The sequence below is a fragment of the Schistocerca piceifrons genome, chromosome 8 (assembly GCF_021461385.2).
Source record: "Schistocerca piceifrons isolate TAMUIC-IGC-003096 chromosome 8, iqSchPice1.1, whole genome shotgun sequence".
In the NCBI taxonomy this organism is placed as follows: Eukaryota; Metazoa; Arthropoda; class Insecta; order Orthoptera; family Acrididae; genus Schistocerca; species Schistocerca piceifrons.
Genome location: NC_060145.1, coordinates 188,676,025 through 188,703,482, shown reverse-complemented (window position 1 = coordinate 188,703,482; position 27,458 = coordinate 188,676,025). Strand labels below are relative to the sequence as shown.

The following is a 27,458-nucleotide window of genomic DNA, read 5'->3' as shown; positions in this document are numbered from 1 at the left end:
GAACAGCATGGACCAACTGTGACTGTAGCTAGATATATGTAGTCGATGTAGAATGTTGTTATGTATATGAATGCCTGTGTTCTACTATAAACATGAAACTGATTAAGGTTTACTAGGGCTACAATTTCATTGAACTTTTACCACTGTTCCATTCTTCAGGATAAATTATGAATAAGAATTACATGGAAAATTTGATGAGGGACACAGATGCTAAATAATAAGGCACACTCTTCCATGATAAAACTGCTCTAACTCATAATATTTTAACATTATTTAGCATACAAGCAGCTCCATATTATGAATCATCTATAGTCAATTTCACAGCAGAGAATTTGGTTAAATTTCTTTCACCATTGCATTAAGGGAACTTTGCACTAGATTGCATTGTGAATAATATGCAAGTATCTTAGAAATAAGTTGTATGCATACTTCCCCCAACTTGATTGCTATACAACAATTCCAGTCAGTTCAAGGCTATTTTTTGCTATTTTATTTGCCATGTTTGTTGTTTTGATAGCCACCTGTAAATAGTTGTAATTAGGAATAAGCACAACACAAAAAGTAGACTGAACACAACTTTATTTCGTGAAAGCATTAACAACTTGAACACAGTATTTAAGTAACATTCAGCAGGAACCAATTACATACACAAATAACTATAGCAATACACATAGAACTAAGGCCAAGTGTAGCTCAGCTAGCCTTGCCTGAAGGCACCATCTGTGGATGACGTAGTACTGCCGAAGCATGGCCTTTTGAAGGTATGTGCACACCTCACTGCATTCCTCCTGTCTTAAGGAGATCATTGATTCTTGAGACATCCATGCTGTCCTCCTTGTCTGCTGGGCTCTGGCTAAGGTGGTGTGCTGCAGCAGGAGCATACAGTCTGAAGTGCTTTGGGTGCAGACACATTCTGCCCCCACTTTCCCATGTCAAACCATATGGCAACAGTTACAACACTGTGGTTGTTTCCATGTCGATCTTGGGCATCAGCTCTGGCATTGGTGCTCTTGGTGTGGTGACCGTACAGGTATCAGTGGTCACTTAGGGATGGGTGATGGAATCCCTGAATATGGTATTGGAAGCAACAGAAGAACTGTTGATTAGGCCACTGAGGACAGATGTCCTTGCCTGCATGGGAATGGAGAACTGGCAGTGGTAGGTGATGTGACACCTAATGTGGATGGGCTCAGAGGTGACAATGGGACATCAGGGGGTACCCTGTCGTCCATGCGAAAGTGAAGCTGATCATGGTGCCTGGAGAAGCGACCATTCTCCACGCAAATGTCGCAGAGATCCTGCCCCTGGCATCTGGTGATGACAGCTGGAATCCATTTAGGGTAACCCTCTGCAAAACTGGATATGAAGCTACAACCTTCATGATCTGTGTGCTAGTTACAGGAAAACCATCAACCTTCTGCTGTGTGGTGATATCAGTGTGGAAACAAAGCAGTTCCTCCTGATCAGACCCTGGGTCTGGGCTGTCTGGCAGGCAGGACAAAGCATCGGCATTTGTGTGTTGATTCATAGGGCAGAAATGAATCATGCAGTTGTAATGCGAAATAAAAGGAGCCCAGTGTTGAATGTGTTGTGCCACTTTATCTGGTAATGCTGCAAAAGGACTGAATAAGGAAAGCAATGGTTTATGTCGATGACCAGGTGGAATTTGGTACCATAGAGAAAAACATGGAATTTCTTCACAGGATATACAATGACCAAAGCTTCCTTTTCTATCTGAGAGTGCCTAATGTGAGCAGGGGTCAATGTTTTTGAGGCTTGAGCAATAGGCCACTGAGAACCATTGGGATATCTATGAGCCAGTACTGCCCCCAACCTGTACTGTGAAGTGTCGGTCGCAAGGACCAATTGGAAGCCTGTTTTGTACGTCACTAAGAGGGGTGCAGATGGCAACATGGCCTTATAAAGGGTGGAAAATGCAGTTTCACAAGTCAGCAATCAGCGAAACTGAGTCTCTTCGCACAGCAACACATGTAATGGCTGCATGATTGTTGCTGCCCCAGAAAAAAGTTTATGGTGGTAGGCAGCTTTGCATACAAAAACCTGAAGTTCTTTGACTGACATAGTGTGGAAGTGGCATAATAGCAAAAACATGTTGATACAGGGGATTGAGACATTTGCAAGAAACTTCATTCCAAGCTAAATGATAGAAGGTTGAAAAACAATTGACGTTTTTCAAAATTACACTTCAACCCAGCCACTTGGAGGACAGAAAAAACAACAGTACAGAGATTTTGTAAATGTTCCTCAATGTAATCCAAATAGTTTGCAGAACCTGGCACAGACACTACATGTTGTTCCAAAAAAATGCTGAAAAATAGCAGGAGTGCTGGTGACAAGTGTTGGTACAGTTAAATTGGGGTATTGACAAATAACATACATTGTGACTCTGTACCTAAAGGGAGTAGCAAATAGGTATCTGACAAGTCAATTTTTTAGAAGTATTGACCACTTGATAACTTCACAAGGAGTTTGTCTTAGAGTTATATTGGGTATGTATGCACTATACATTGTGCGTTCACATAAGCTTCAAAATAGCCACAAAAGTGTAACTGGCCAGACTATTTCTTTACTATAACTAAGAGGATACACCATTCATCTGATGCAATGGGCTGAACAATGCCACATCCATGAGGCGATTTAATTCATCTTTGACTTGTTCCCTGAGTGTCACTGGAACCAAATGGGCCCAGAAAAAAAGATGCCAAGCAGAAGGTTTCATGGTAACATGCATGTACAAATTATTGACACACCATTCCAGGAGAGAACAAAGAGAAAAACTCGGAACATAATGCGTTAACTGTGTTTATGGCACTTGTTGAGAGACTAAATTCACTTCATCTGAAATGGTAAAATTAAACAACTTAAAAGCATCTAATCCAACAAGATTCTCCGTGTGTGCATTATCTACAACAAGAAATGTAAGTGATCAGACTACTGACTTGTAGGTCACTGGGGCAGAGAATTGGCTGAGAACAGGAATACTCTGTTCATTGTAATTTACTAACTTTTGTGACATACGGAGAAGCAGAGAGGAGCCCAAGTCCATTTAAGTTTGTGAGTTTAACAAGGTTGCTGAAGCTCCTGCATCCACTTGCATTTGCAGATTTTTACAAAAAACCATAACATCAATTAAAGGCTTGTAGGGTACAACAGAAGAAGCCGATACAATGCTTACATCCATAACTGCATCAGATCTTTGTGCTGAGTTTTTTCATTACAAACAGAATCAATGTCGCTTTTTTGTTGCAGTCATGACAAGTAGCTCAGTGTTTCAGGCTGTCTGGGTGTTCATGGTTAATGAAGCAATAAGGGCAGGACAAGAGCTTGAAACTCTTTAATTTACTGGCCTGTTTACTATGTTGGTGCAGCTGTTGCTGGAAGTGAGGCCAGCTGCTTTGATGCCATGATAGTGTGTGGGCCACCACAACCATGCCTTCTCCTGTGAACTATATGAAGCTTGGTGTGGAGGAGAGAATTGGATTTCTGATACCTCACAACTTGACTCAATTTGGTTATCTGCTTCTCATGACACCTTGAACAACTATGCAATTGCTAAAATCTCAGAAATGGATTTTCACACTGGAGAGCACATTCTCAACCTCACGATCTGGAGCTAAATGAATAATAAGATCTCTCACTATCTGATCAGCATATGGCTCTTTATGCACATCAGATACAAAATGATGACAATGACTTAATCCACTGAGTTCAGCTGGCCATTCTCAATAGGATTGATGCAGTTGCTTCCAATAGAAGTAAAACTTGACCAGGGATGCAATAACATGGGTGCACTTGGAGTAGTATTTTGAAAGAAGTTCACAGATTTGGTCAAACGTTACAGAAGACAGATCCTGCAATGAGGCAAGTCAACATAGGACTTCATACATTCTTGTTAATATTCATGAAACCAAGGCATGACATAAAATAGCATCAGTAATCCCAAAAGCTTGAAAGTGTTGTCGCAAACGTTTCTCGTATGCGTCTCGTTCCTCAGTGGTCTCATTGTATGTAGAAGAGGCAGATGGATAAACAAAGGGGACTGTGGACGACAAAACAGAAGGTGACACAGTGGATGGAGGAACATGCTGACCAGACAAAACAGAAGCCAATGATAGAAGCACTTGAGTTTGATTGTCCAGTGCCTCTGATTGGTGGAGAAATGCTGTGGTAAATGATTCTTGCAGTTCAACCAACCAATGAAAAATGTCCTCCATAACACCATCAGTCATCAAGAGAATAAAGATAAGACTAACCAGAGTAGAATTCTGTGTGTAGAACAGGACCACACTCATCGCTAATCGTGTTGTAATTAGGTATAAGTAAAACATGACCAGTAGGCTGAACACAACTTTATTCCATGGAAGCATTAACAAGTTGAACACAGTATTTCAGTAACATTCAGCAGGAACCAATTACGCACGCGCACATGCGCATGTGAGACGCCCTGTGCACATGATGTAGCACTGCCTCATTCTTGGCCTTTCGAAAGTACACGCACATGTCACTGCATAAATACTTTACGGTATATTCACTTGTAGCATCATATTAATTAAAACTAAAGGTAGACTTATTAATTAAAACTAAAGGTAGACTAAAACTGTGTGACAGACTGAAACTTGAACCTAGAACCTTGTCTTTCACAGGTAATGCTCCCACAGACTAGATAGTCCATGAATGACTTGAGATGCACTTGCACAGCTCCTCTCTGATCAGGGTGTTATTGCCATCCATTAGGTGATGAAAAAGGTAGATTCCACCTTAGTGCCCACCTGCACTCTTTTTCTCAACTTTGATAGAGTGGTGCTTCCATATAAGATCAAAGCAGGCTATGAAATTATCACAGTCCAACCATACATACCAAACCCAATGCGCTACTACCAATGTCATTGTTTCAACCACACTAGAATGCCTTGCCAACACCCAGCCAAATGTGTAACCTGAGGTAGGGATGCACATGAGGAGGATTGTCCACCTCCTTCTCCCCACTGTATCAACTGAAATGGTGACCATGCAGTCTCCTCTCTGGATTGTCCCATATATCTTGATGAGCGGGCTGCCCAGGAGATCTGGGTAAAGGACAAAAAAGGCCTTACCCAGTTGCTCGCAAGTTACTGGCTAGTCACAAACCCTTCGTTCTCCCATCTGACACCTATAGTTCTGTTCTTGTTACCTCTTGCTCCATGAAGGACATGGCGAGACAGACATGCCACCTCAAATTCAGTTCTGAGGTTGTGAAACGGCCCAGTGTCAAGGTAGCATCACCATTCCACTGTCCAGCTGTGCAACAAACCACCAGACTCTCACCTCAAGGGGTGAAGCCACCAGCTACACAACTGATAGGCTGGAAAGGATAGGAGAAGTACTCCTGTGAGGACTTCCTATGTCCCTCATGTTCTTCGCCTTCACCGACTTGAAGACCCTCTTAAACGGTGTTGCCATACGAAACCTTAGCCCGGCCAGCCTCTGCGTTGCCAGTGTGCACCACCAACCATTTCTCTGTGTTGGACTCCACAGAACAACAGCACAAGCAAGCTGATGCTTCTGTGGACCTCATGGAGCAGGATCCTCCTGCTTCTGTGCCCTGAAGCAGCAAGTCTTCGCAGGCTGTCACTCGGCAGCCTTCGAGGTGACACCCCTTCATTTCTTCCTCATCATGGCTCTCCTCCAATGGAAAGTTTGCAGCCTTCAGTCCCACAAAGAGGATTTATGGCTGCTTCTAGCATTGCAGCATCCCCTTGTACTCTACCTTCAAGAAACAAAATTGCATCCTCACGACCGTTTTGAGCTTTCACATTTCTTCCCGGTTCGTTTTGACCTTCCCCTGAGGTCAGCATTCTGTCTCCTGGAGCATCATGCTACTTACATGGGATGACATTCATAGTCAATCCATCTCCAATGACTACCCACCTTCGAGCTGTTGCAGTTCACCTTTTCGTCCCTCACCTGACTTTTCCCTCTGTACCACTTATGTCCCGCCATCATTTGATATCACCATGGCAGACTTTCTTCAGCTTATTTGGCAGCTACCTCCCCCATTTCTGCTACTCAGTGACTTTAATCTGCGTCATCCCCTTTGGGGTTCTCCCGGAATCTGTCATGGAGGTGCCCTCTTGACTGATCTTCTTAATCAACTCAACCTCTTCTGCCTTAACACAGGAGCACCCACATTCCTTTCAGACTGCTCACAGACCTATTCCCATTTAGATCTATCCTTCTGCACTGCCCAGTTTGCCCATCATCTTGAGTGGTCCTTTCTTTCTGACACCTACCCAAGTGACTATTTCCATGTCCTTTCCATTGGCTGATTCCTACCTCATGTGTGTGCCACCCAAATGGCAGCTTACTAAGGTTGTCTGCAACTTTTCTTCTCCCTGGCAACCTTCGAAGAACAAGATTTTCAAGGTTGTGATGACCAGGTGGAATATCTCACAAACATTATCCTTACTGCTGCAGAATATTCCATTCCTCACACTTCCTCTTTACCATGCCATCCCCCAGTCACTGGGTGGACTGAGGCATGCTGTAACGCAGTTTGCACATGGAGATGTGCTCTCCACATTTTAACCATCATCCTACAATGGCGAACTGCATTCAATACAAACAGATGTGTGCAAAGTGTCATCACGGTATTCAGGATTGCAAGAAAGCTAGCTATATTTCATTCACTAGTTCTTTTAACAGCGTCACCCCTTCCTCTGCCATGTGGGCCAACATCTGACTGTTCTCTGGGAACAAGATCCATTCACCAATTTCCAGCCTGTCAGTACCAGACGAGGTCATTATGGACCCTGTTCCTATCTCAAACACCATCGGCCACCATTTTGCAGAAATTTCAAGCTCTTCCCACTATCACCCAGCCTTCCTCAATCGGAAACATACAGAGGAGGTTCGAGCAATACCCTTCTCTCCTCAGAATTGTGAGTGCTAGAGTACCACCTTTACTATGAGAGAGCTAGATCATGCTCTCAGTTCATCCTGATCATCCATCCCAGGGCCAGACGCTGACCACATTCAGATGTTGCAGCACCTTTCTCTTGCAAGGAAGCACTTCCTGCTTAGTAAACCACATCTGGGCACAGGGCACGTTTCCCGGACATTGGCGTGAAACCACCATCATACCCATACCTAAGCCAGGTAAGGACAAAAACCTTCCTTCTAGCTACTGTCCCGGCTCTCCCACCAGCTGTGTTTGTAAGGTGATGGAATGTATGCTTCATGCCTGGCAGGTATTGTGGCTCGAGTCTTGCAATTTACTAATGAATGCACATTGTGGATTTTGAATGCAGTGTTCTGCAGTTTGACCATCCTGTTACTTTGTCCACCCATGTCATGAACGGTTTTCTGTGGAAATCCCAGACTGTGGCCATGTTTTTCTATTTGGAGAAGACCTACGACACCTGTTGGAGGACTGGTATCCTCCGCACTCTTTACAAGCGGGGCTTCCGTGGCCACCTGCCTCGTTTGCTCCAGGAATTTTTGAAAGACCGAGTTCCAAGGTGTGTATGGGTTCTGCCTTGTCAGCTCGGTTGAGTTTCTGTATGCTGAAGCTGCTGAACTACCTCTGTCCTACCGCTGTGACTTTCTCCTTAGCAGGTATGCATTCCACTTGTCTGCCATGCATGGCCACCCATCTTATGCTACCTGCTTCAATGATTCCTTTGGTTGCCAGTATGGAGTGCGTCCCTTTTTTGTTACCTCCTGGAGTCCACTTTCAGTACTTGCTCCAGTGGGTTAACTTCACACTAGCTGCAGCTTTCCTGATGGGTGTGAACCCTTCACCACCTTGGCTTCGTGAAGTGGCCTGTGTTAACTTTGGACTTCATTTGCTTGCTAAGGAACTACTCTAGCCTCGCTCTGTTGGCTTCAGTTTCCCAACCTTCAGGTGGAACTTCGTGATAGTACCTTTGTGTACACCGATGGCTCTCAGACTGACGGTGGTGTCAGGTGTGCCTATTGGCGCCAACATTTTTCGATATCGAATTCCGGCACACTACTCAGTATTAATAGCTGAGCTCTTTGCTCTATATCAGGCCATGGGGGTACATCCGGGGACACAGACTTTTCAATTGTGTCCTCTGCTCAGACTCTCTCTGTGCTGTCCAAAGTCTATGTGCACTGTACACCACCCATCCCTTAGTGCAACAGGTCCAGGAAAACTGTCACTTGCTCACTCTTGGTGGAGCCACTGTGATGTTTATGTGGGTTCCTGGTCATGTTGGTCTGCCAGAAAACAAGGCTGCTGATGCTGCTGCCAAGGCTGCAGTCCTCGTATGTCAGCCCATTCGCTCCTATATTCCCTCCAGTGATCCCTGTGTTGCCGTCTGTCAGGAGGTGGTATCACTTTGGCATCACCATTGGTACTCCGTGCATGGAAATAAGCTACAGATTATTAAGCCTCTCCCAGTGGCTTGGATAACCTCCTCTTGGCCCTCCCATCGGGAGGAGGTCATTTTAACTACGTTGCACTACACTGCATATTGGGCACTGCCTTTTTAGCCGTCGTCATTTGTTAAGTGGCACTCCCGCACCACTTTGTACACATTGCACCCAAGTTTTAACTGTCCACCATTTCCTGACAGATTGCCCCTTTTTTCTGTTTATGTTCCCGCTTGGATTTGCCATCAGAGGTGTGATCCTAAAATGTTCCTCTCTCTGGCTATGCCATGAGAGGAATGTAGGGTTAATCAGCAAGCAGAAAAATACCCCCCCCCCCCCCCTGCCCCCCATTCTTAGTTTGCACAAGGACTGATGGGGATTCCTTCTTGGTCACAGAGCCACAGGTGCTGCTTACTTCTAACAAGCTGGGTGACATACCGGTGACTCTCACTCCCTGTAACAGTCTTAATATGGTTCAGGGCATCATTTTCCACTGCCCTTGCTCTTACAATCTGATGATGAGCTACACACGAACTTGGAGTGACAGGGTGTACACTTTGTCCATTGTATACTTAGGGGGCCAAAGGACAATAGGGTCACTGCTGGTGTCTTCATCTTGGCTTTTGAAGGCAGTTCATTACCTGAGAATGTCAGAGTGATGGTATACTAATACTAATGTGATGTGAAACCACATACTCCCCTCCCCCATGCAGTGCTTCAAGTGTTTGAAATTTGAGCACGCATCTTTGCATTGCAGCACTAGACCCATCTTCCATCTGCAGAGATTGTGGCCGAGCACTGCATGCAAACGCTCCTTCTGCTCCTCCCCTCATCTGTGTCAACTGTGGAAAGCCCCATTCTCCCTGCTCACCAGATTGCACTGTTTTCCAGAGAGTAAAGAAGATACAATAATCTGGACAAACTAACCTACTAAGAGGCCAAGAAGTAATGTCATATGCTACAGCTATGATCACATGGCCCTTTGGCAATGGTACTCCCACCCATTACATCTCCTACAGTGGGCCCTCAGGGCTGTTCAACCATGCCTGCCTCCCTGATGATTGGGGGATCCTCTCTTGCTGCTTCCCCCATGCCTACTTTGGGATCGATGGCTTACCACCCACCAGGGACATTGGTCTCTGTCTCCCAGCTGGAGCTGAATCTCCTTCCTCTGGGTTCTCTTGCCAGGAATGGGTTTCTCAGGACACTTCCTTCCACAGTTTCCATCAGTCTGAAACTGTACACTGGCCAGTGGGTGAAGGAGCCACAGGTTGCTGCTCACAGGGGTCTATGATTATAATTTTTATCTGAAACTGATTCAGAGAGAAGCCTTCACCATCATCAAAATCCTCTAAGGAGAGGAAAAACTAAGAAAAAGTCCTCCAAGAAGGAGGTGAGCCCCACACCAACAGATCCCACCTATTCCACTTCTGTGGCTTAGGTGGAGATTCCGTCAGCTCCTGAGGCTCCGGTTCACACCACACCACACAACAGAACTTGGAACCTCTGTATATTGTTGCCATAATCTCTCAATCAGTAACAGCAGGTGACCCTAGGGCATAACCTGTCTCCTTGGTCCCTTGATGGCCTCACAATACATGAACAACGTTCTTCTCCAGTGGAAATGTAGCAGATTTTTCCACCACCTGGCTGAGCTGCGACACCTTCTAAGCACAGCTTCCTTCTGCATTGCCCTCCAGGAGATTTGGTTTCCAGCAAAGTGGACCCTTGCCCTACATGGAACCATGCTGTCTATGACAGCGTGTCGGGAGGAGTTTGACATGTATTCTGGACATGCTAAGTAGCGAACTTGTGCCTCTTAATACACATTTGAAGGCTGTGGCTATTCGGTGTATGGGCATTTTAGGATATTACCATCTGGAATGTTTACCTCCCTCCCAATGGTAAAATGTCTCAGAACATACTGTTTCCATTGGTTTCTCAGCTCCACCCACCTTTGCTAGTCTTTGGTGATTTCACTGCCCATTATCCTTTTTGATTTGCAGCCTTTGTCTTCTCCCATCCATCCACTGGAGAGTCCACAGTGAACTGTCTAGTAGTGACCACTTCCCTATCACCCATACCCTCCCTAAGGATAACTCCCCTGGACACTTGGCCATATGGGCTCTCAACAGTACTGACTGTGGTGCTTTCACCTCCGCCATGCCATTGCCCTTGGCTTCTCACCTCATGGAGATATCAATGAGGCAGTCCAGAATACAACTACAGCCATCCTTTCAGCAGCTGATTTAGTGATCCCCTGTTCATTAGACCCACCCCAACGGAAGACAATACCCTTGATGGTCATCAGAAATCACAAAGAGGCCATTAGAGATCATAGGCAGGCCCTCCAGCACCATAAGTGTCACCCATTGATGGAGCATTTCATTGCCTTTAAATGGCTCTGTGCTCAGGTCTGCCACCTAATAAAACAATGGAAACAAGAATGCTGGGAATGGAATGTTGCAACCATCAGAACACATATCTCTCCTTCACGGATTTGGGCTAAGATCAGACATCTTTACGGATACCAGACACCTGCAGGTGTACCAGGTATTACCTTGAATGGCACTGCCTACCCTGACCTAGATGCTGTTGGCGAACATTTTGCTCTGGATTGTGCTTGAGCCTCAGTGAGAATTATCAACTTGCCTTTCATGTTGTAAAACAGTGGGTGGAGTGAAATAAATTCTCTCTTACTACATGCCATCTGGAGCCATTCAGCAAGTGGGAATTGGTCAGTGTCATAACCCAGTGCCCTGATACAGCCACAGGACCAGAACACATCCACAACCAACTGATCAAGTACCTACTAGTGGACTGCCAGCATCATATCCTTGCCATCGTTAACCATATCTGGAGTGATGGTGAGTTCACATCACAATGGAAAGTATTATTGTCCAAGTGCTGAAACCGGGTAAGCATGCTCTAGAAATGGGCAGTTATTGTGCAGAAAGTCTCACCAATGTCCTCTGTAAGTTGCTAGAACACATGGTGAGCCAGCAGCTGTGTTGGCTCCTTGAGTCTTGAGGTCTTCTGGCTCCATCCCAGGGTGGTTTTCACTACTAATAGTCTGATGATGTACATGGTGTATTTGATCTGAACAGTTTTTGCCTGGTGTTAACACCTTATAGCTGTCTTCTTCAATATGCAAAAGGCTAATGACACCACATGATGATGCCACATCCTTGATACGTTACGTGAGTTGGGTCTCCAGGATCTGCTCCCAATTTTCATCCAGAACTTCCTGTCACTGTGTGTTGTGGGTTAGAGTTGGTGCTTCCCACAGTCCCCCTCCCCATACCCAAGAGAATGGGATTCCCCAGGGCTCTGTACCAAGTGTCCCTCTCTTTCTAGTAGCCATCAGTGGTCTAGCAGCAACTCGTGTCTCCTCAGTATCACCTTCCTTATATGCTGATGACTTCTGCCTCTACTATTACTCCTCTAATGTTGGTGTCACTAAATGTTGACGGCAAGGCACAATATGAAATGTGCAGGCTTGGCCCCTAACCCATGGCTCTGTTTTCAGACACCAAGACTACAAAATACTCTTCTGTCGACATCGTTCCATTCACCCACAACCAGAACTTTACCTTGACAGCCAGCTACTCAATGTTGTGGAGACTTCCCACTTTCTAGGAATGGTCTTCATATCACTGTTTAGAACTGGTCTCCATATCGCTTGTTAGAACTGGGCCCCTATAACTTTTTAGAACTGGTCTCCGAATCGCTTTTTAGAACTGGTCTCCGAATCGCTTTTTAGAACTGGTCTCCGAATCGCTATTTAGAACTGGTCTCCGAATCGCTTTTTAGAACTGGTCTCCGAATCGCTTTTTAGAACTGGTCTCCGAATCGCTTTTTAGAACTGGTCTCCGAATCGCTTTTTAGAACTGGTCTCCGAATCGCTTTTTAGAACTGGCCCCCGAATCGCCTTTTAGTACTGGCCTCCACTTCTCCGTTGACATGGATTCCTCATCTTCACCAGCTTAAGCAAAAGTGCTGTCTGCACTTTAATACACTTTTCTGCCTGAGTAGCACCAGCTGGGGCACAGATTGTACTAACATTCTACAGCTTTACAAAGTCTTGATACAGTCCCATCTTTATCATGGTGTAGCGGTTCACCCACTTAGTTTCTTCATTGATCATTTGTTAATTGTCCTCGGTGTCAACATACTGGGAGTCTGGCATATGATTTGGCACCACCCTCAGCATTGTAGGTACTGGATCTGAAACACCACTGCAAGGTTGGACTTGAGACAGGAGCCTTTTGAACTAGGCCTGTGAACAGCTTGCTCAAGGGAATTGGCGGCCCTCCATTGCATATCATGTGATAACAGCAGCTTGTCTATTAAGCTACCCACAATTGCAGCTCCCCTAAGCATCCAAACTACTATGTTTTCTTTTGAAACATGGAAATTCGTCTCCCACTATGGTGGCCCAGATCACGGATTATGATCATAATCCTTGACTGGTCCATCCTCTCTGAACTCCAGTTGCTTCGTCTTCCACCTCTCATCTGGGCCCACTCATGTACACCTCTATGGTGCATCCCTTAGCCACAGCGTCAACTTGACATATCACAGGGTCCAAAAGACTCAGTCCCTCCCAAGACCCTCACCACCAATTTTTCTCCATCACTGGCACATCACAGGGTTTGGAAGTAGTCTATACTGATGGCTCGATGGTTGCTGGTCCTGTGGGTTTTCCTTATACTCACATGGGACATAGTGATCTGTGTTCCTTGCTGGATGGCTGTAGTGTTTTCACTGAATGGTTTATAGCCATCTCTCCTACTCTTCAGCACAGCAGTTCCTGTGCTGGTGGGTACTTTCTCACCTGCAGTCATTGCTGTGAAGAATTCCCTGTATATCCTGGAACAATATGGATGCTCAATGACCTTCGTCTGGACCCCAGGCAACGTCAAGATCCTGTGGAATGTACTCACTGATAGTTTGGCCAAGCTGGATACCAGCAAACTTACTTTTGAGATCATTATTCCACATACAGACCTTTGATCAGTATTATGCCATTAGGGTTTGGAGATCTGGAATACGGGAAGGACCAGTCTGACTAATGGTGATAAATGAGACTACAAATCAGTGGAGGTTCTCCATTCAGTTGTCTCTCAAGAACTCTACCATCCTCTGCCATCTCTGCAGCAACCAAGCCTGGCTGACTCATGGTCATCTCTCCCATTGCAAAGACCCGCACCAGTGTCGTGGTTCCCTTTTGACGGTGGTTCACATATTGCTGGACTGTCCCAACCTAGCTGCCCTGTTGTGGACTCTTCCTGACTCACTACACCTGTTGTTAGGAGATGATGTCTCAGTGGCTGACTTAGTTTTATGCTTCAATACCAGAGAAGAAAAGTTGCTGCTCACCATATAGCGGAGATGCTGAGTCGCAATAGGCGCAACAAAAAGATTCACACAATTAAAGCTTTCGGCCATGAAGACCTTTGTCAGCAATAGACACACATACACGCACACACTCACGCAAACGCAACTTGCACACACATCTGCAAAGAAACCACACTGTGAGCAGCAGCACCAGTGGATGATGGGAGTGGCGACTGGGTGGGGATAAGGAGGAGGCTGGGGCGGGGAGGGATAGTATGGTGGGAGTGGCAGACAGTGAAGTGTTGCAGTTTTAAACATGATATTCCTCATCTCAGTGACTGCTTCACAGCCTGTGCCACTTGGATCCTTCCCACCAACACCTTTTCTGAATTGCTCAGATGGGAACTTTACCTGCAATACATCCTACATTCCTGTAACCCTCCTGGCCTCAACCTTCGTTAGTCACGGTCCTCACCCATCCAGCCCCCTCCCTGTTCCCATTCCGGCACTACACAGCCGTCATTTCACTGCCACACCCAGTCTTTTAATTTCTTTTTATTTCTCTCCTTTCTGCTACTTACCCCATCCCCCCTCCGCACCTTCTCTCCTGCCCTCCGTCTAAACTGCAAACACTTCACTGTCCACCACTCCCACCATACTACCCTTCCCCCTCCCCACCCCAGCCTCCTCCTTACCCCCACCCAGTCGCCACTCCCATCATGCACTGGTGCTGCTGTTTGCAGTGTGGTTTCGGTTCTCTGAGACTGCAGACGTGTGCAAGTTGCATTTGCGTGAGTGTGTGTGCATGCATGTGTGTCTGTGTGTGTACTGCTGACAAAGGCCTTAATGGCCGAAAGCTACAATTGTGTGAATCCTTTTGTGGTGCCTATCATGACTCAGTATCTCCCCTATATGGTGAGTAACAACTTTCCTTGTCTGGTAATGTTACATTCCATCCTGGATTTTCCATCGTTTGATTTTTGCCTGACTGTTTTTCTTCGATTCTAACCCTGTGCTGTTTTCCTTTGTAGCTACATTCTTTTGCATCCGCTATACTCAATGTCCATCCTTCTTTCTTTTCTTTCCTGTGTTTCTCTTGTTGCCTTACGAACTGCACTGCACGCTCTACTTATGAGCCACACTGTATCAACCATCTTGGCTGCGCGCAACAGATGGCCTCAAGACCACGCTGATTGTTAGTGCAGCATCTTAGGTCCCACATTGCTCCTGCCGATATAATGAAGCCTATACCTTCACACTGATCACACTCCCTGTGTCAGTTCCCGTATTTTTGCGTGTTACCTCCTGCACTTTTCTGGTGCCACACGATCTTACATCTGTAACTATGAACCTCTCCCCACCCTCCACACTTTCCCCATTCTATCCCTGTTCGCATCCACTAAATCCGCCTCATCCAGTCACAACTGCTGTCCCCCTTACGCTTATTCGCCCTCAAACCTGCTACCCACAGTAATATACATGTATTTAATATTGATTAGTTATTCTCTACTTTGACTCTTGTGACTTTTTGCCCATTTTAGTGAGTTTTCGTTTTCCACTATCATCATCTTCCTCAGATTTCATCTCGTCCCCCCCCCCCCCTCCTTGTGCATCCATTTTGTCCTTTTCACACATATTTGGGTGTATTTTTGCCTAATTTTTTGGACTTAATTCTACTTCGTACATAATTTTTTGCATCACCATGGATCCTTGCTCCTTCCGTCTGTGTCAATACAGAAAAGGGTTCCTTATCCCTAGCCAGATCCCAGTCCCACATACTGTTCCTGCGTTGTTGCTTGGATCATGAAATCCCCCCTAATGGCCTTACCATCAAATTACCCATCTCTGGTTGCCACCTCTCCTTCCACAATGACCTCCCCCTGTTCAGATTCCGCCAATCCTTAGCCCTCACCAACATAGTCCTGCATCATCATGTAAAACAAGCCCAAACGTCCTTGCAATACCTTCTCTCCACACTAAAATTCTCCTGCTACACAATCCCAAATTCCTGGAATCCATACTACTCATTGAAACTCTTGCCCTGCAGGAACTTGAGCAACATTCACAATGTCACCTCAAAAAAACTCTCCATCCTACTCACTTCCTACTTATGCCTGTCCACCACGTCTGCAACCACCTCCAAACCTCCACCATGCCCCCTCATAGCTGACAAACCATGTCTTGCAGACCTACTACACGTACCCCACCCCCCAAAACTCCCTCCCACCACCACACAGAACCCAGAATCTAAACAGACCCACAACACAGTTGCAAACCTTTCCTCCAGAAGCCTTAGTCCCACAGAAATATCAGTCCTTTCCAAAGGCCTCACCTTTTGCCCCACTCCCAAATCCAACCATGCAGGACTAGTTAAAGACCTTCTCTCCTTCTCCTGGTCCCTACAATGAAAACACTTTCTTGCCACAAACCCTACCAATCAGACTCGACCAAAGACCAGTATTGAACCTTGCCTAACTCAGTTCACTCCTCCAACCAACCATGATCCACCCCCTGTTAACTTTCCAGAATTTCTTAACCTTGAACCTTGCGTCAACATCATTCCCCAAATCCCCCAACATGCAAACTAACCTTACATCCACAGAAAGAACCACAGTCCACATCTAAAAACTAATCCCAACCTTATAATCGTACCTGCTGACAAAGGCTCCACCACCGTTGTTCTGAACTGCGAGGCTTACGTGGCAGAAGGACTCCATCAGTTGTCAAATACTTCCACCTACAAACCATGCCACAGTGATCCCATTCCAGTAATCCAGCAGGATCTCCAGTCACTACTCAAATCCTTAGGCCCCTCCCAGAACATCTCCCCAGAGTCCATCTCTCTATGTACACCTACCACTCCCTGCACTCCCACCTTCTACATGCTTCCTCAAGTCCATAAACCCAACCACCCAGGACGCGCCATTGTGGCCAGTTACTGTGTCCCCACTGAGAGAGTCTCTGCTCTCGTAGACCAACACCTTCAACCTATTACCTGGAACCTATCCTCTGTTATAAAAGATACCAACCATGTCCTCGACCGACTCTCCACAGTTCCTGTCCCTTTACCACACGGTGCCCTGCTCGTCACTATTGATGCCACCTCCCTGTTCACTAACATTCCTAATGCCCATGGCCTTCCTGCTATCAAACACTACCTTTCCAGATGCCCTATTGATTCCAAACCAACAACCTCCTTCCTAGTCTCCATGGCCAACTATATCCTCACCCACAATTACTCCTCCTTTGAAGGCGTTACCTACAAATAAATCCATGGTACGGCTATGGGCACCTGCATGGCACCATCCTATGCTAACCTGTTCATGGGTCATCTAGAGGAACCCTTTCTATAAACCCACAATCCTAAACCCCTCACGTGGTTCATACTCATTGATGACATCTTTGCTATCTGGATTGAAGGTGAGGACATCTTATTCACATTCCTCCAGAACCTCAACAACTTCTCCCCCATTTGCTTCACCTGGTCCTACTCAACCCACCAAGCCACCTTCCTAGATGTTGACCTTCACCTCAGAGATGGCTACATCAGTATCTCCATCCATATCAAACCTACTAACCACCAGCAATACTTTCACTTCGACAGCTGCCACACATTCCATACCAAGAAGTCCCTTCCGTACAGCCTAGCCACTCGTGGTCATCACATCTGCAGTGATGAGCAGTCCCTCTCAAAATATACCGAGGCTCTCACTGAAGCCTTCACTGACCACAGTTATCCTCCCATCCTTGTACAAAAACAAATCTCACGTGCATTATCTTTCCGGTCTCCCACCACCTCCCAAAGTCACACAGTCCGGCCACAGAGGAGCATTCCTCTCGTAACTCAGTACCATCCGGGACTGGAGCAACTGAATTATATTCTTCACCGGGGTTTTGGTTAGCTCTCGTCGTGCCATGAAATGAGAAATGTCCTGCCCACTATCCTTCCCACCCCTCCTACCGTGGTATACCACCATCCATCGAACTTACACAACATACTCGTCCATCCTTGCACAACCCCTGATCCCAATCTCTTATCTTATGGATCATACCCCTGTAATAGACCTAGATGCAAGACCTGTCCCATATGAGGTGCATTCAAGTTCTAAGGCCTCCGAATTTTTTTCTAATTAACTACTCACCCGAAATCGATGAAACTGGCGTTACTTCTCGACGTAATCGCCCTGCAGATGTACATATTTTTTCACAATGCTGACGCCATGATTCCATGGCAGTGGCGAAGGCTTCTTTAGGAGTCTGTTTTGACCACTGGAAAATCGCTGAGGCAATAGCAGCACAGCTGGTGAATGTGCGGCCACAGAGAGTGTCTTTCATTGTTGGAAAAAGCCAAAAGTCACTAGGAGCCAGGTCAGGTGAGTAGGGAGCATGAGGAATCACTTCAAAGTTGGTATCATGAAGAAACTGTTGCGTAACGTTAGCTCGATGTGCGGGTGCATTGTCTTGGTGAAACAGCACACGCGCAGCCCTTCCCGGACGTTTTTGTTGCAGTGCAGGAAGGAATTTGTTCTTCAAAACATTTTCGTAGGATGCATCTGTTACCGTAGTGCACTTTGGAACGCAATGGGTAAGGATTACGCCCTCACTGTCCCAGAACATGGACACCATCATTTTTTCAGCACTGGCAGTTACCCGAAATTTTTTTGGTGGCGGTGAATCTGTGTGCTTCCATTGAGCTGACTGGCGCTTTGTTTCTGGATTGAAAAATGGCATCCATGTCTCATCCATTGTCACAACCGACGAAAAGAAAGTCCCATTAATGCTGTTGTTGCGCGTCAACATTGCTTGGCAACATGCCATACGGGCAGCCATGTGGTTGTCCGTCAGCATTCGTGGCACCCACCTGGATGTTTTCGCATTTTCAGGTCGTCATGCGGGATTGTGTGCACAGAACACACAGAAATGCCAACTTTGGAGGCGATCTGTTCAACAGTCATTCGGCGATCCCCCAAAACAATTCTCTCCACTTTCTCGATGATGTCATCAGACCGGCTTGTGCGAGCCTGAGGTTGTTTCGGTTTGTTGTCACATGATGTTCTGCCTTCATTAAACTGTCGCACCCACGAACGCACTTTTGACACATCCATAACTCCATCACCACATGTCTCCTTCAACTGTCAATGAATTTCAATTGGTTTCACACCACGCAAATTCAGAAAATGAATGATTGCACGTTGTTCAAGTAAGGAAAACATCGCCATTTTAAGTATTTAAAACAGTTCTCATTCTCGCCGCTGGCGGTAAAATTCCATCTGCCGTATGGTGCTGCCATCTCTGTGACATATTGACAATGAACGCGGCCTCATTTTAAAACAATGCGCATGTTTCTATATCTTTCCAGTCCGGAGAAAAAAAAATCGGAGGCCTTAGAACTTGAATGCACCTCGTACATCCTCCTACCACCACCTAGTCCAGTCCGGTCACTAACATCACCTATCCCATCCAAGGCAAGGCTGCCTGTGAAACCAGTCATGTGATTTACAAGCTAAGCTGCAACCACTGTGCTGCATTCTATGTAGGCATGACAACCAACAAGCTGTCTGTCTGCATGAACGGCCACTGACAAACTCAACTTTTGGGGGCTTCTGGCTGCTCCCTAGATGGGGCACCTTGCCTGTGTTCCTTCCTCTGTGTGCCTTCTTCTTTTTGTCCCTTATGTGGCCTTTGTTGACCTTTCACAGACTTTGCTTTTTCTCTCTGGGTTTTGAGTGGTAGGCTTTCTCTGATCTAGTCATGTAGACCTATCTGTTCATTTAATCATGCAACCAGTCACAGTTTTGAAGTAGCTAATCGTGCAAGTTGACAGCTGGCTACTTGTCACACCCACATGGAATGCTGTACAGTAATTGCAGCATAGCTGATATAAAACATGGCTGCTTCCACAAATGACCATGCCGTTTATTGGTGTGACTGGTCTAAAAAAGGGAAGACCACACGTGAAAGCACCCATGTTATATACCAGCTATGATGCAATAATTGTACAGCATTCTACACAGGCATGATAAGTAACTAACGGTCTCCTCAAATGAATGACTACTGTCAAGCTGTGACAAACCACAAACTTTTCCATCCAGTTGCCGAACATGTTGTGCATCACAACACAAAAATGATTTAAATAGCAGCTTCACTACTTGGACTATTTGGATACTCTCTTCCAGCACAAGTTTCTCTGAACTATACATATGGGTATTCTCTCTCCCACACATCCTGCACCTTTTCCATCCCCTTCGCTTAAACCTGTGGTAACCTGTTCCCACTGCCTCACCTTGGCTTTTCCCTACTCTGTTCTGTCCAGACCACTCCTCCTCCTTCCAGATCATGCACTGCCATCTCCCCCACTACTCTCACCCCCCCCCCTAGTTCCCCCCCCCCCCTCTCTCTCTCTCTCTCTCTCTCTCTCTCTCTCTCTCTCTCTCTCTCTCTCTCTCTCTCTCTCTCTCGTTTTTCACCTCCATCAGCTCAGGCAACTGCTTTCAGTAATACAGTATTAGTAATTGCAGTAGTCTTGCCATGGCCTTGGGTGTGTGTTTCTGTGTCTCTGTAGTTGTATATGTGAATGTATGTAGTATTACCAGAGAAGGAGCTAGTGCTCAAAAGCTAGTGTGAATGTTGTTTTCTGTTATGTGTTACTGTGCTCCATGCCTCGACCTGGTATAGGTGTGTGGTTGCCTTTCCCGTATTGCTCCATCCAGGAATTTCAATTACTGTTTTAATTATTGTTACAAATAACTTCTGCTTTCTCAGGAATACACAATAAAATGTAAGCCATAACTTGTTGCTAACGCTATTATTAATATTGCAGATTTATGTAGAAAAATTTCTGTGTGGTAATTTGTGTATTATTACTTTCATTTAGGTGCACCAATCATGGTATCACTTCCCCACTTCCACCTAGGAGACAAAGAACTGCTTGAAGCAATTGAGGGTATGAAACCAGACCCAGAAAAACATGACATTTATCTAGATATTCATCCAGTAAGTATCAAAGTTGGTAGACCATATGTACATAAATATCTGTAGAAGACTGTGTTATGTATTTTCCTTTCTTACAGTATGTAAGCATGTTAGCCATTTGGCTGTGGACAAGCTAAATCTCATACTACATTGCTCTCGGGCTGCTGAGGACATGTTTAAATGTGGCACCTGCATTTTCCTTAAGCACTATTGACATGTCTATGCATCCTGTTTCACCAAACCTCTCACTCCTGTGGACAACTTACTTCCTTATCTTAGTGAATAAAAAGGTTTAGAGTATTTATCATATAATGTGCCTCTTTGCATACTGTCTTTCGCACACAAAGAAACTTGTTTCTGCATTCCAAACCATTTATGAAATGTGACAGTTGTTATGACCATGATTCCTGATACACATGGATGGAAGTGGATGCACACATCTGACTGTCTGCCAGATACGAAAACCAGTATCTTGAGAATGATACAACATTCTGCTCTCAATTTCAAAGAAAATTTTGATATCATATCTACATTTCATACACAGTAATATATGAGCTAAAATCAACCATATGTAAAGTCTACATTATGCTTTTTTTTTTTACCTTTGCAAACTCTTTAAAATTTCATGCACTGCTTTGTTTAATTTGATGCTGCACAGTAAATGTGATGAATAAGAAAACAAAATTCAGTCCTTCATGAGGTGAAGATACCACAAGATGATCAAAAATAAGCTTTTTCACCAAATAGTTCTTTTAAAAGTGAATGATAAATATTCCCTAGAAGCTAAATGCCATCTCTCGGCACAGGTTTTAGCATGAGGCAAGCAGTATAAGTGGCGATAAAGCCATACTTAGCACAGAACGCAGAGAGCATCTCCATAGCAGTCGGAAACCCAGTATAGTGCCAAGCCATTTTGTACCAATACAACTGAGATTCTTTTTTAGAGTAACATCATGGGTAAGCAAGGTGTTTGAAACTGCACTGCTGTGCTACTTCTTGGTCTCTGCACTGAGCATGAGCTTTTTATTCACCAGTATGCAATCCCATTTCCCTAATCATTATAAAACTGTAAGGATGCATCCATGCTCCAAACAGTGGAATCTCTGACTGTCAACACTTATCAGCATGACAAGAAAGATGTCATGATCGCGAAATCAGCTTGAATCACAGACAGTTGTTTAACTGATCACAAACTGCCAGTTAGCCATCTGAGTGTCTTTGTCCATCGTAAATCATGATCCTACTTCTCAAACCCTTCCATGAAACAATTCAGTATGAACAGCCCATAGGATATAACTGTTCAGGCTGCCTTGGAAGGAACACTTTTGGATAGACTTGGCAAAACGCCATCTAACATAACAGATGTTGAACAGAAATGGACCACTTTAAAAAATACCATCAAAAAGGCTGGTCACCGGTTTTGATGCAAAGAAGAAAAAATATTTGTTCGATGACAACAATGAAGTGATCAACAACCTCATATGGATTAAGTAGGATGCTTACCTATGTCTTACTCAAATCCATCCTCCATGGAAAAGATATCACATTTTCAAGAGCTCACACAGAAGTGTCAAACTGAAATGAGAACAATCAAGAACAACAAGTGGCAATAAAAAGTTAAGAAATTCCCAAACTCTGTCAGATGCCAGGGACTTCAAGAGTTTTTATACTAGAATGAAAGAAATATGTGGGGCTGTTCATTCCTCATGAGGAGCCCTGAAAGCCACTGACAGTACAATCATCCTCACTAATGGTCACACCATTTTGAATTGCTGGGAAGAGCACTTCAGCTTGCCCATCAACATTAGTTCTGCTGCTGCTGCTGCTGCTGCTGCTGCTGCTAACTTCAAGATGTGTGCAATAACTATAGGAGAAGTGCCGGGAATGACATAAGCCCTTGTTATTAGTGTTCTGTGACTTAGAAAAGGCCTTTTATAAACTGCCCAGAGAAGCTATGTGGAAGGTCTGACAATGATTTGGCTGTCCTAACAACTTTCTCAGACATGTCCCATAGCATCCACCACAAACTTGGATGGCAGTGCTATCAATATTTCATGAATTTAGCAAGGCACTAGATAGAATAAGAAAGGCACCCAGACCTGACAACATCTCCCTGGCAATCATTCAGAGTGCTGGTTTGTCTCTAAAACCAGATTATTCAACCTGTAGCTTGTAATTTGGGAAACCAGTAATGTACCAGCTGACATGAAGAACTCCACAACTGCCACTGTCTCCAAAGAAGGTGACTGAAACATCAGTGGTATTTACCATTTCATACCTTTGCTCTTAGTGCCTAGCAACTCAATGTATGTTTTATGACCATGCACTTTAATAAATTTTGATCCTTCAAAGTTGAAACTGTAATCATTTTATTTTGTATGTGTAGTTATATCCACCTGCCTGCAAACAATAGCAGTCATCTGTCTTGTCCTTCCTGCTGCGGCTCTTTTTATAATGATCAGTGTAGAAAGCTTCAACCAACAGAACCTTAGATACCGTATGAACTTCAAATGAGGCGACTTCATACCAAACACAAACTGTTCTTGACAAGGCAAAGGTCTACAGTATAGAAACCACAATCGATGGCCACCAACTCAGGTTGATTGGGCATCTCCATTGTATGAGAAACTACAGACTTCTTTGACAAATTCTATATAGCAATGTAAGCACAGATATGAGGCCCCACGGTGCTCCTCTGAAGTGCTATAAGGATAAATTCAAGCTGGCACACATCTACTTCAGCTGCTGTTTTAGATTTTGAGCAGGCATGTCAGAAACAGTAAAATGAGAAATGTCAGAGATGCAAACTTGACTATGTACAGCCACAACCACCATCATCTACACTCCTGGAAATGGAAAAAAGAACACATTGACACCGGTGTGTCAGACCCACCATACTTGCTCCGGACACTGCGAGAGGGCTGTACAAGCAATGATCACACGCACGGCACAGCGGACACACCAGGAACCACGGTGTTGGCCGTCGAATGGCGCTAGCTGCGCAGCATTTGTGCACCGCCGCCGTCAGTGTCGGCGAGAGGGCTGTACAAGCAATGATCACACGCACGGCACAGCGGACACACCAGGAACCACGGTGTTGGCCGTCGAATGGCGCTAGCTGCGCAGCATTTGTGCACCGCCGCCGTCAGTGTCGGCCAGTTTGCCGTGGCATACGGAGCTCCATCGCAGTCTTTAACACTGGTAGCATGCCGCGACAGCGTGGACGTGAACCGTATGTGCAGTTGACGGACTTTGAGCGAGGGCGTATAGTGGGCATGCGGGAGGCCGGGTGGATGTACCGCCGAATTGCTCAACACGTGGGGCGTGAGGTCTCCACAGTACATCGATGTTGTCGCCAGTGGTTGGCGGAAGGTGCACGTGCCCGTCAACCTGGGACCGGACCGCAGCGACGCACGGATGCACGCCAAGACCGTAGGACCCTACGCAGTGCCGTAGGGGACCGCACCGCCACTTCCCAGCAAATTAGGGACACTGTTGCTCCTGGGGTATCGGCGAGGACCATTCGCAACCGTCTCCATGAAGCTGGGCTATGGTCCCGCACACCGTTAGGCCGTCTTCCGCTCACGCCCCAACATCGTGCAGCCCGCCTCCAGTGGTGTCACGACAAGCGTGAATGGAGGGACGAATGGAGACGTGTCGTCTTCAGTGATGAGAGTCGCTTCTACCTTGGTGCCAATGATGGTCGTATGCGTGTTTGGCGCCGTGCAGGTGAGCACCACAATCAGGACTGCATACGACCGAGGCACACAGGGCCAACACCCAGCATCATGGTGTGGGGAGCGATCTCCTACACTGGCCGTACACCACTGGTGATCGTCGAGGGGACACTGAATAGTGCACAGTACATCCAAACCGTCATCGAACCCATCGTTCTACCATTCCTAGACCGGCAAGGGAACTTGCTGTTCCAACAGGACAATGCACATCCGCATGTATCCCGTGCCACCCAACGTGCTCTAGAAGGTGTAAGTCAACTACCCTGGCCAGCAAGATCTCCAGATCTGTCCCCCATTGAGCATGTTTGGGACTGGATGAAGCGTCGTCTCACGCGGTCTGCACGTCCAGCACGAACGCTGGTCCAACTGAGGCGCCAGGTGGAAATGGCATGGCAAGCCGTTCCACAGGACTACATCCAGCATCTCTATGATCGTCTCCATGGGAGAATAGCAGCCTGCATTGCTGCGAAAGGTGGATATACACTGTACTAGTGCCGACATTGTGCATGCTCTGTTGCCTGTGTCTATGTGCCTGTGGTTCTGTCAGTGTGATCATGTGATGTATCAGACCCCAGGAATGTGTCAATAAAGTTTCCCCTTCCTGGGACAATGAATTCACGGTGTTCTTATTTCAATTTCCAGGAGTGTATTATGTGTTACCTATGTGGCTGAATGTTTCATGCAAAGATTGGCCTGCTAAGCTGTCAACTAAACTGTGATGCTGTAAAGGAAATACAGGATAAAAATAAAAGCTCTGATATTATTATCATAATCATCATCATCATCATCATAATCATCATTATTATTAGTTTGTTTCTTCAGCATTTAAATGGAATATACTTCAGCACAATTGGCTAGTAATATTTATAATGCAAGCAAATGTAACATCCACTTATTTCTATTTAATGCTTACTTTCAGACACTTGGAGTAGTGATGAGGGGTAAAACGAGCCTCCAGTTCAATGTAAGAGTTGAAAAATCAAAAGTACTGACACAACTGGACAGGTTTTCTGAAGGAATGATACTACCAATTGCTTGGATGGAAGTAGTAAGTATACCATGTAGACAATATCAGTTGTTGTATTGTTATGCATGTGGTCCCACAATTACTATCTGTTCATTTAATTATGCCATGAATAGTGAGAATAATTACATGTTACAGACTTTTCTGATTTATATTTATGAACACCCAAAGTGCCTAAAATAACTTGCATATTAATGTTTGACATAAAGGAAGATACGGTTTCAAAACTGTAATCAAAATAGGATACCAAATTAATATGTTTGCAGCCTGATGATGAGTGATTATAGCTTGAAGGAAGTCATGGTGCTTGAAGCTTGAAATTAGTTCTAATCTAATCTCTATTAACAAGAACAAAATTGAAGTTAAAATAATGCTTAGCAAATCTCAATGTTAGAGTGAACTGGTTTGTATGAATGTTTTGCAATACCTTAAGAAGCAAAAATGATACCAGTATTAGAGTTCTTCCTTCAGATTAGGTCTGAATGTTTATGGTTGTGTTGCCACTTAACTTTTCATCAATGTCCAATACTAGTTCTTCATGTAGTTGGCACAGTTGGTCTTCAAGATTATGTTTCCGATTTTTTGTAAGACTTTCTGGATTCATTAGGTTAATGGACAAAAATAAGTGAAAAGATACAGGTATTTAGTTTGTTTCTTCTTTATGTTAATAATCACTTCTTAGATTCAATCACAACACCACAAGAAGACAGTCCTCTACACACATCAGTTCCAATTCTTCCTTCCTGCTACAACACGTTGCCACCAGAAGCATAGAAAATCACAACAAAGATACCACTCAACATCAATATCAATAGATACAGTTACAGTCAGAAGACTGGCTCAACATATAGGAAAATCAAAACAACCTTCGGTGAAGTTAAAAGCAAGCTGGGAAACATTACGAATGCAATGGGAATTCCAATATTAAACTCAGAGGAGAGAGTGAATACGTGGAAAGAGCACATTGAAGGCCTCTATGAGGGGGAAGGAATTGTCTGATGTGACACAAGAAGAAATTGGAGTCAATATTGGACACACAGGGAATCCAGTATTAGTCATAATTTAAAAGAGCTTTGGAAGACTTGAGATTAAATAAGGCAAAAGGGATACATAACATTTCATTGGAATTTTTAAAATCACTGAGGGAAGTTGCAACAAGATGACTATTCAAGTTAGTGTGTAGAATTTATGAGACTGGCAACTTACTATCAGACTTTGGAAAAGTGTCATCCACGCAGTTCCAAAGATAGCTGGTGCAGGTAAGTGCAATAGCATCACACACCAGCCTAACAACTCATGCATCCAACTTGCTGACAATAATAATACACAGAAGAATGGCAAATAAAATTGAGAATCTGTTAGATGATGATCAGTTTGACTTTAGGAAAGGTTGGAGGCACCAGAGAAGAAGTCCTGATGTTTTTCTTGATAATGGAAGCAAGACTGAAGAAAAATCACATTAATAGGGGACTGTCAACCTGAAAAAGTGTTCAGAAATGTAAAGTGGTTTACGATGTATAAAATCCTGAGAAAAATAGGGTTAAGCTGTAGAGAAAGGCATGTAATGTACAATAAGTACAAGAACCAAGAGGGATAATAAGATTTGGAAGATAAAGAGCAAAGGCTCAGATTAAAAAAAAGGGGTAAGGCAAAGATGCAATCTTGTCACTACTCCTCAGTCTGTCATTGAAGAAGCAATGACAGAAATTAAGGAAAGGTTAAGGAGTGAGATTAAAATTCAAGGTGAAAGGATACCATCAATAAGATTTGCTGATGGTATTTCTGTCTCAGTGAAAGTGAGGAATAATAAAAGGATCATTTGGACAGAATGAATATTTATGATGAGTAAAGAATATGAACTGAGAGTAAACTGGAAAAATGCAAAGATAATGAGGTGTAGCAGAAATGAGAATAGTGAGAAACATTACATCAAAATTGATCATGAAGTTAAGGAATTTTGCTGCCTTGTAAGCAAACTTTATGGATGA

At 44.7% G+C, this 27,458-nt stretch overlaps 1 protein-coding gene across 1 annotated transcript in view; it reads left to right on the top strand.

The window, feature by feature from the left end:
• Nucleotides 1-27,458, top strand: part of LOC124711310 (lysosome membrane protein 2-like) — a 430,303-nt gene that overhangs the window by 395,357 nt on the left and 7,488 nt on the right. The window contains exons 8-9 of the mRNA XM_047241326.1: nt 20,612-20,730; nt 25,366-25,494. Of these exons, the coding sequence (XP_047097282.1) occupies nt 20,612-20,730; nt 25,366-25,494 (248 nt within the window). The remainder of the gene's footprint in view (nt 1-20,611; nt 20,731-25,365; nt 25,495-27,458) is intronic.